Source organism: Lycium ferocissimum, chromosome 12 (assembly GCF_029784015.1).
Source record: "Lycium ferocissimum isolate CSIRO_LF1 chromosome 12, AGI_CSIRO_Lferr_CH_V1, whole genome shotgun sequence".
Lineage (NCBI taxonomy): Eukaryota > Viridiplantae > Streptophyta > Magnoliopsida > Solanales > Solanaceae > Lycium > Lycium ferocissimum.
The window spans coordinates 11,572,218-11,582,275 of NC_081353.1; the positions used below are offsets into that span (position 1 = coordinate 11,572,218).

Consider the following 10,058-nt stretch of genomic DNA (forward strand, 5'->3'; position numbering starts at 1 on the left):
GTCTTTGGTATGAACTCACATCTGATAATAGTGGATCTGCATTATCAATCTTCAACTGATTCATACACTCTTTACTGTTAGTCTTCAAATGGTCATCATACTCTTTTGTTGTCAACTTCACATTGATGTCAATTGGAGTACTCATTGGCTTAGTAGCTGTCTAATGCATTAAAATGCCTCCTTTGGATCTAGCAAACTCTATTCCTAGAAAGTATTTTAACTCTCCTTGGTCCTTCATCTTGAATGCTTGCTGCGGTTCCTTTTTGGTTTCTTCAATCAGCTTTAAGCTATCCCCAGTTATCAACATATCATCTACATATACTAAGATGATGACAGTCCCTTTATCAGTTCTTCTTACAAACAAAGAGTGGTCCACTACAAATAAAAAAAATAAAAATAAAAACAGCGATCAACGACGGACGAAATCCATTGCTAAATAGCATATTTCCGTAGTTAAATCAATTTAGCGACAGATTAGCGACGGATTGTGGCTGTTACTATTTTGCTCATTGCTAACCTCTCAGCGACGAAAAAATCAAATCCGTTGCAAGGTTAGCGACGGATTGATCCGTCGCTAAGTTTAGCGACGGAAAAATCCATTGCTATTTTCATCATTTTTGTCGCTACGTTTGTAACAAATTTCGTCGTTCAACTTACTTTGCGACGAAACATTCTGTTGCTATCCGTCACAAATTATTATAAGTGCCAATTAAGCCTGCTTTTGGTGTCAAATTTTTTTGTTGCTAATCCGTCGCGACATTTGTAAAATATTTTTGTTTAATATTTTAAATACACCCTATTCAAGCATATTTCACGAAAATTATTAGATACACTTAAAAATAATTGAAATTCATAAAAACTAATATTTACAAGGTCAATGAATATAATAATTATATAGTCAAATCGAATATCCACAACAAAATAAAGTCAAAATTGAAAAGCCTAACTAATGAAGAGCTGGAGAGTTACCAGGTCCAGCTAAAATACTACACCAAGAATTAATCAATTCTTATCAAACTAGCAAATTAACATTTCAATGTGGAAAACCAAATTGAATTTTGATCACAACTAGTATACTCCTTGAGAACCAAACACTTAGAAGAATGTAGGAGAAAAATCCTCTTCTAGGTAGCGCAGTAAGTCTGTAATTCAGCAAGCCTAAGTTACAATTTTTCCCAATACTAGTGTCGCATTCTTGGATCAGAGTCTTCAAGGGACTTGCCTGTAAATCCTTGCATGGTTTGCTAGCACCTAACACAAAGGAAAGTTAGTAATAGATTAGCTTCATAGGAAACAAAAAGAGATCTATAATCTGAAATGATACATCCATCTTATGACAAGCGAAAAGAAAACTGAAAGTAACTAAGTTCTGTGGATTTTGTATATCTCCAGCAGTGAAATAAATTTATAGGCAAGATTCGCAAAGACATAGAAATTGATGAAATTCGCTAGTATACATTGTACCAAAGTAAAGTTACTCAATATATAGCAACATAAATTAAGGACATCTAACCTGTCATACATACAATTGTGCTCTAGATTCTCAATGTTTCTAAGCTACTTAGGTGACGACTTCTATAAAAAAAAATTATCAACTCAATCAGACAAAAATAATGCTACATTTGTTACTTGGTTTTTAGCTGGTTGATTAACTAGGCCTGCTTATCAGGCAGATAATTAGGCTTAATGGTTTGGCTTATCGGTTATCGGCTTTTAAATGCACTAATCCACTAGCCAACGGTTCGGCTTATCAGTTGGTTTAGTATCGGGTTAGCAATTATAGGACAGTTACCGGGTGGTGTATAGGCTAATTTCTTGGCATAACTAATTCACCCACTTGAACTTGTTATATGCAAATTAAAGGGAAGGAAAATATAAAACAAAAGTAATTAATCCATTTACCATAAGTACAAATCCAGAAATAAACTTAGGACAAATTGTAAGCTTATAGACATAATTGGTCCTCCATACTACACCGAAGGCAAGAGAGAAAAGCGAAGACAAAACCACAGTAAAAATTGTTAAGAAACTACAGGAAGTAAACGATACTTTGCAATGCCAAAAAACATATGATTGATAAATTCTTGGTACAACATAATATTGTTTGTTTTCTGCTCTTTTTCTATTTACCCATGTTAATTTAACTGTACCTAAAAATCTTAGTCCTTCTAATTCGCCCTTAAATTCACACCAAGAATACTGTAAAAACAAAATGCATATCCTATTAACTACTATTTCTACTACATCAAGTCAAAGCTCCATACTACTTTTGAGTATGGAGCTAAACGGGTTAACTATTGTTTCTGCTACATTGGCTTTTATAAACTTAGGGGTAAAACTGTAAATATAATCATTCTTAATGGGTTAACGGTTTACCAAATAAGAAAATTGAGTAATATGCCCCCGCACCGATAAACCGTTAACTAATTATTTACAACCTCGTTAAACACCAACACCCTATAGGAAATGATATCATATTCATTGATAGATTCTACCATCGAATTTAAAATTTTAAATCAAACCACATTGATTGAAAATTTTCCTCTATTGTAGTGAGGCAATTATTCAGTACAAAAGGAAACTCAAAAAAATAATATTTCAAAGGAAGACATCTTCGGCTTCAAGACTATATTAGCGCATTCATTTCTAAAGGGCAAATTAATAAAACTACCACATTCCCCATTTTCTAAATCCTTATCATTTAAAAAGACCTAGCAACTGGTAAATTGAAAGTTTTAAGCCGACAGAAGCCAAAAGAAAATTAGAACGGAGAACAACAAACAACATACACACCAAAACAGTTGGTTTAAGGATATTTCTCATCATTAAAGGACAATAAGCAAGATATAAATGGGATAGAGGGACTACGAATTTATAGTGTGATACATATAGATAAATTATCTCAAACTGTAGACGACATGGATGTGAAGACATGTTTTGAGAGTCATCTTGTCTATCTTATTAGCTTCTTTTGCTGTATGCTTTTTAAAATAAAAATATATACCAAAACAGGAAAATGAGCAAACATCAGCAACGTTATAAACGACATCACGTAGAAGAATAACACACCATGATAAATTTTACTCTGTTTCCGCGCTCCTCCTTGAGAATGCTCGAGATTTGAGAATTGCATTCCTTCATCTTCAGACAAGGAAAGTTAAGTTCCGACTGGGCCAGCCCATGATCATCTTTCAAAGATGCAACCTGCAAGACGAAGTCCAGAAAATTTACAAAGAGAGTTAGAAAGGGGGGAGGGGGATGTAAATGTGCTGCACTTAAATACTCCCTAGAACATCAAACCAATCATACATCCAATCACACTCTAGATTTTTTATTTTCCCTGTTTAGTGTTAAAACAAACAGAATGATTAGAGTGTTTATTAGCAAAGGCTTGCAGCAATAAAAAATTAATAATGAAAGTATGTGCACTAATCAAAGACATTCAAGACACATCTATGACCTCATGACACCAGGGGACCACAACATGAATTCAAGAAGTATAAATGATTAATTAAATCTCAGTAACAATATAACACATCTGAATTACCTAAGGGGTGTTTTCAAACTCTAGGAAGATCCCACAGCAACATCCACATTTCAGTAATCCGTCACACCTTTTATTTCAGATTCCTTTAGCTTCCAGAGATGATAGAGAATATGACTGTATGAAGTGCTAGCCAAACATTCAAAAGATTATAAAATTGCACATTTGGCAAACACCACAGAAATAAACTATACAACAGAAATAAATTTACATTAAGTGATGTCATCTTTGGACAACAGTATCCAAATTGCAGTAATCCATTAGCTTCCATAGATGATAGATAATACGACTCTATGAAGTAGTAGCAAAATATTCAAAAGATTATAAAATTGCATATTTGGCAAACACGCACAGAAATAGACCTATACAACAAATGTAAATTCACGTAAAGTAATAGTTGTAGATCTACTTCAAACACAAAAATTAAAAATAGTCACAATATTAGACATTGAGAATTTAGGGACAAATTCATACTGAGCAACTTGTTCACCTATAGCAGACCTCAAGAAAGGAAAATCCATATGCTTGAAACTTCAATATTGACCCGAACAAGTAGTGTGAAGTAAATCAGATCTTCAGAGTTGAAGGAGATAATACTATCGTTCTCTTTGGATTTCAAAACCATAGAGTACATAGAATTTAAAATCATTAAAGTTGAGGCTCAGCCATATCTTTCCCAGTTAAGACACCTTTTGAGTATTCTATAACCGACAACAAAAAATTTACAAGTCACATTGACCAATCATAGGTGGAGCTAAAAATCCATATTTTAGGGCCCTTAATCAATTGGAAAAATTCAACCATTTCAACTGACAAGAAACAGTAATCATGTACATTTTAAGCATCACAAAGTTAGTCTTTTCTAAGATAACAATTTTTTTACTTCATTATGGAACCACCAGACACAAGCAAAGAGCTAGTCACTCCAACTATTACTTTCCTGTTACACCTCAAAAATTTTCGCGTCGTTTGCGTTGTAAGTAAACTAACGTAAGCTCGGAGAGGTCATGGAACCCTTACAAGGTTAAAGAATACTCTTAACAAGTGTTAAGCAAGTATCTAAAGGTTCCGGGATCAAGCAAATCGAAGAAAATAAGTTTGTCCAAAATTTGGCAGAATTTTGGACAGAAATTTTGGGTCAACTTTAGAGAGGTATATCTTCTACAATATGAGGAGTTACGGAATACATAACCTATGTAAATTGAAGTTCACTGAGTCTAGTTTTCCAATGTAACAAACCATTTGTCGATATCACATTGGAGTAGAAAGGTATGAACGTTTCAAAATTGGCTGGCAGAGGCTCTTCGCGACTGCGAAGGCCAAATTTGGAGTCGGTTCCACCGACTTTCAAGGGGTATAAATACCCCCCATCAACCCCATTTTTTCATCATTCTACACTCTCATGAGTTCTAGAAACCTCCAAACACATCCCCTAAGCACTTATAGCCCATTAGATCAAGAATTCAACAAGATTACGCTAAACTAGTTCGTGAAAAGCGATTGTTCTTGGTTCTACGTGATGTTTTGGTGAGTTTGGTCTTGAAGAAAGTTGTGTGGGTTGAAGTTCTTCAAGTATAAGGTATGTTTTTCGTCTTGTCTCTTATGTTAAGTTGAATTGAAGGTTTAGCAAGTTCTAAAATTGAAAATAGTTATGAAGAAAATGTCATAAAGGGTTGTGTTGTAGTTATTGAGTTCATGGACTGTTTTGAGCATGTTATGGCTGTGTTGTTGAGCCCAATTTCCATGTATATGAATAATATCTAATGTTTTTTATGTTTATGAGATTATGCTCCTTAATTTGGAAGAACGCAAATGTATATTGTTATTATATATTGGTATACTTTGGATTGTTTGGTGTATATTCTTTGTATGGGAAGTGAAAGGAGTATTTAAGGACTTTTGTAAACTTGCTATTGTTATTGTGGGTTGTTGTATATGTTGAGGTGATTGTAAAGTAAGGGGAAATGGTGCCCAAATTTCGTTAACTTACTTAATAGCTTGGTTTGACCTCATAAGCATTTCACCAAATTAACCTTGGTGCAAATTATCTTGAACGTAGATTTGCAAATTCGGGAGGATAAGCGCTAAGTAGTTAAGGAGACGACAAGGTATGTTAAGGCTAACCCTTTCTTTCTAAAGGCATGATTCCCTTACTGTAAACCCATACATGATATCCATAATGTCCTATTTCTCAAAATTGCTAGAAACTCATAATTCTCAAGGTTCCTATGGTATTGTTGATAAAAGTTCCCTATGATGATAATGATGATGATGATTCCATTTCTAAAGATACCAAAGCTTATAGTTCTTGATGTTCTTGTGATAGTATTGAGCTTGTTCATGATTATTGATTATATTCATTGATGTTGATCTCATCTTATGATTTTGTTCTTTCAAGGTGAGATATGTTCGTGATGATAGTTCCATAATGATAATCGGAGGTTTACCGATCTTAAGTCAGTCCTATAGATTTATAACTTTTATTTGGGCTCTCATGCATGCTTTATATATATGTAAGCATTTTCCCAGACCGCGCCATGCTATAGTCGGCCGGGCAAGCACGTAGATGTGAACACCACTACAGTGGGCAATTTATGATGTTACCTCGGACGCGGGATGATAACGATAACACCGAGGCTTAATGGCCGGGCAGGATACTATATACACCGAGCCTTAATGGCTGGGCAGGATACTATAAATATAACACCGAGCCTTAATAGCTGGGCATGATACTATATATATAACACCGAGCCTTAATGGCCGGGCAGGATACTATATATATAACACCGAGCCTAAATGGCCGGGCAGGATACTATATATATGTATGTATGAAAAAGCTTTTTTTTAAAAGCTAAGTATGCATGACATCCGCCTTAAAAAGGCATTCAGAGGCACAGGTTGATCTCTTTTATATTATGTTATCTTCATATTTTCATTATGTTATTACTCATGCCTTACATACTCAGTACATCATTCGTACTGACGTCCCCTTTTGTTGCGGACGCTGCGTTCATGCCCGCAGGTAGACAAGGAGATGGACCAGACCCCTAGGCTGCTTCATCAGCGATATTACAGGAGCGCTCCATTCATTCTGGAGCTACAGTTCAGCTGGTATTGTTCTTTTTATGTGTGTGTGTGTGTGTGTGTGTGTGTGTGTGTCTATATGTATGGACATGATGGGGTCCTGTCCCATCCTTATTATGTTATGTACTCCAGTAGAGGCTCGTAGACAGATATGCACAGTTAGATGTTCTATGACCTTCTCGGTCCTTATTTTGTTGTATATCTTTTGGGTTGGTGTCCCTTATCGCTGACGATATTTATGAGTTAGCAAGATGGCCCACTCAGGTATGATTATATGATGAGATGTATGTATGTTTTGTGGTGCTTTGTAGGCTAGCTCTGGGCTCCCATCATGGCCCTCTGATTGGGTCGTGACATTTCCAATCTACATAAGAGATCCCAATTCAGCAGGACAAATTTTCTTGACACATAATTTGCTATTCAAACTTCCCACAAAAATTGATAACCACCAAGACATCACTCTTAATATAATGCACAATATAATACGTAAAAGTTTGAAATGAGATATTTAGAAACCCTAACTAATCAAAAACTGAATCTAACACAAAGAAAATATTCATAATCTAGAAAGGGATACCAAAATTAGATATGGGTTAGAAGAAAAAAAGCTACTTACATGTGTTAAGCTGGGATATGAAACTGGAGAAATTACCATGCTTGTGAACTTATGAGAGTCCCAAAAAATAAAACTATTCCTTGCTTTGCTCCAAGATACAATGGAAAAAACGATAATTGAGGCCTTAGTCAACGCAGTATAGAGGGGAGATGCAAGATGAAACCCTAGATTCACCATTGCGTAAAAGAAAGAGATACAAAGGCGGGCTTACTGTGAAAGAAAATAAAGCTGGGTTAAATGTTAAAAGGAGTGACCTGTGACCTAACAAAAATATCTTTAAATTCTTTTTAAAACTATTAGCGACGAATATTTTCCGTAGGAAGTATTATTAAAATATTTTCATAATTTAGTTGTGATTAGCGATGGATTATACATCACTAAATCCGTCATTACTTTTAAATAATTCGACGACAAAACTTTTGTCGTCAATTCCGTAGCTGAAACGTAAGCGCCAAAGTTTAGCACTAGACTTAGCGACAGATTGTAGTTTCCGTCACTAATCCGTAGCTATACTATATATCTCTTCTTTTATTTTCTTGTTTTGTGATGGTATCATAATTCCGTAGTTGATCCGTCGCTATTTGGCAACGGAAAATAGTTTGTTGCTAAATTCAGTCGCTATTCCCTATTTTTTTAGTAGTGGTCATGCTAACTTTGTATGAACTTCAACCTCACCAAGGCTTCTTTTATTTTTGCATTCCACTCTCTAGGAGCCTATTTCAGTCCATAGAGTGATTTAATAAGTCTGCATATTGGTTTAGACTCGCCCTGACTCACAAATCCCTATGGTAATTCCATATATATTTCATCATGCAAATCCCCTTGAAGGAATGCATTATACACATCCATCTGATGAATATACCCCTGTCTAGATGCTATAATAGAAAGTACTGTTCTCACAGTTACCATCTTACCTACAGGTGAGAAAGTCTCTTAGTAATCAATTCCTTCCTATTGGTTGTATCCTTTTGTAACTAATCTTGCTTAAACCTCTTTATTTTTTTCGATGCTTTGTATTTTATCTTGTATATCCATTTGCATGCAATAGGTTGTTTTCCTTCTGAAAAGCTGACAATCTCCCAGGTGTTGTTGTTTTGAAAAGCATCAATCTCAACTTGCATGGCTTCCACCCATTTGGGATCTTTTGTAGCTTACTTATAGGTTTTTGGTTTCGAAATGGCATAGAAAGCAGTTAAGTAGTTTTGATAATTAAGTGACATATTATCAAAAGATACATAATTTGAGATAGCATAAGGAGTGCCCTGTTTGAGGGTGGATAAGGATACAAAATCCTTCATCCACATAGGAGGTTGTTTGCCTCTTTTTGAAGTCCTTATTGGTACAACAACTCTGGTTTGTCTATGTGCACGCTGAGATAGGACTTGATCTGCATTTGGTACTTGTTACATCTTGGAAATTTCGTGTCGTTCGCATTATAAGTAGACTAACACAGGCCTAAAGTGGATATGAGGTCCTTATAAGGTTAAGGAGGGTATTTGATTACTTTAAGTGCATACGTTAAGGTTTTGGAGTCATATGAATTGGTGGAAGTAAGCTCGTCAAAGGAATTGGAATTTGAGTCATGTTTTGGGAAGATTTCGCATCATTTGAGTTATAAATTGTTTAGAAAAGCCTTTAGGGGGAGATATTGGGCCCCTCATATGGTTAATGAATTTTTATACAAGTGCCAAGAAGGTTCCATAAGGATTGGAGGTCAAACGAGTCGAAAAGAACGCATTTTCGCGAAACCAGGGAAAAAGAAGCAATATGCGGCCGCATACTTAGTATGTTGGGCCGCATATTGGCCACCAACTCCCCATTTTAGGTGATATTTCTAACCAACACCACCCCCATGTTGTGGAGGGAGTATGCGGCCGCATACTCACCGCAACACGGAGCGATGGGGCGAATTGGACACCTTTTTAAACCCCAAAGGACCCCATTTTTCACATTAACTTTCCATACTTATTTCCCCACATTAAAAAAAGGTTCTTGAGAGTTATTGAAGGTTCCCCAATGTTCTAAACCTTTCTAGATCATCAATAGAGAAGATCAATATCAAAAACCCAAAGCTAATCCATGGGAGGTGATGGTTCTTGCTTCTCTTCAAAGTTGTGATGAACTTGGTCTTGAAAGAAGTTGAGGAAGGTGAAGTTCCTCTAAAATAAGTCATGTGCTTCCTATCATTTACATGATGGAGTTGATGTAAAGGTTTAGTGATCCTTGGAAAGGAAAAGAATTAAAGTGGAGAAGTTATAAAGTATTGAAGTGAAGAAGATGACTATGAGATGAACTTGAAAAAGGGATTTTGGATAAATTTGAGATTGAATTGAATGTAACTTCCTAAATATGGTATTTTAAACGTTATTATTATTGTTTGGGAGTTGATTTGTAATTTTGTGGAAGTTGATAAAATAGGGGAAATGCTGTCCAAATTTCGTTAGTTCGTGAATTGCACTAGTTTGAACTTAGAAGTGTTTTCACGACTTAACCTTAGTGTGAATCCTCTTGAATGTAGATTTTGCAGCCTTTGGAGGAGAACGTTAAATAATTAAGAAGACGTAAAGGTATGTAAGGATAACCCTTTCTTTCTAAAGGCATGATTTCCTTATTGTGAACCCATCTTTGATATCCATAATGTCTTATACCTTGAAATACTAGAAGTTTATGACTTTCAAGATTCTTAAGGTATTATGGATAAAAGCTCTCCATAGTGATGATGATAATGATCATGATGGTGGTGGTGATTCCATAATAGGAATCGAGGGTTTACTGACTTTATGTCACCTGATAGAGTTGTAATGTTTCCTTTGG

General features: G+C 35.4%; 1 protein-coding gene across 2 annotated transcripts; it reads right to left on the minus strand.

The window, feature by feature from the left end:
• Positions 1-865: 865 nt before the first annotated feature.
• On the minus strand, positions 866-7,489 carry LOC132040756 (uncharacterized). 2 transcript variants are annotated; one of them, XR_009410763.1, is made up of 3 exons: positions 3,548-3,678; positions 3,070-3,204; positions 866-1,251 (listed from the first exon to the last, which is right to left on the minus strand). XR_009410763.1 is itself a non-coding variant. In XM_059431432.1 (3 exons), exons 1-3 carry the CDS (start codon positions 7,419-7,421, stop codon positions 1,210-1,212), a joined length of 318 nt encoding a protein of 105 aa, XP_059287415.1. In that variant the 5' UTR covers positions 7,422-7,489; the 3' UTR covers positions 866-1,209. The 2 variants fall into 2 exon arrangements, 1 of the variants encoding a protein (XP_059287415.1); XM_059431432.1 differs by lacking the exon at positions 3,548-3,678 and adding an exon at positions 7,281-7,489.
• Between the last annotated feature and the right edge of the window lie 2,569 nt (positions 7,490-10,058).

Bases quoted from the DNA above. Each gene is read 5' to 3' on its own strand.
- LOC132040756 (XM_059431432.1), bottom strand. From the start codon at position 7,421: ATGGTGAATCTAGGGTTTCATCTTGCATCTCCCCTCTATACTGCGTTG. The intron at 3,205-7,280 runs GTAATTTCTCCA...TTCGTCTTGCAG, and splicing joins CTCATAAGTTCACAAGCATG to GTTGCATCTTTGAAAGATGA. The intron at 1,252-3,069 runs GTGTGTTATTCT...CCTTTGTGTTAG, and splicing joins ACAGAGTAAAATTTATCATG to GTGCTAGCAAACCATGCAAG.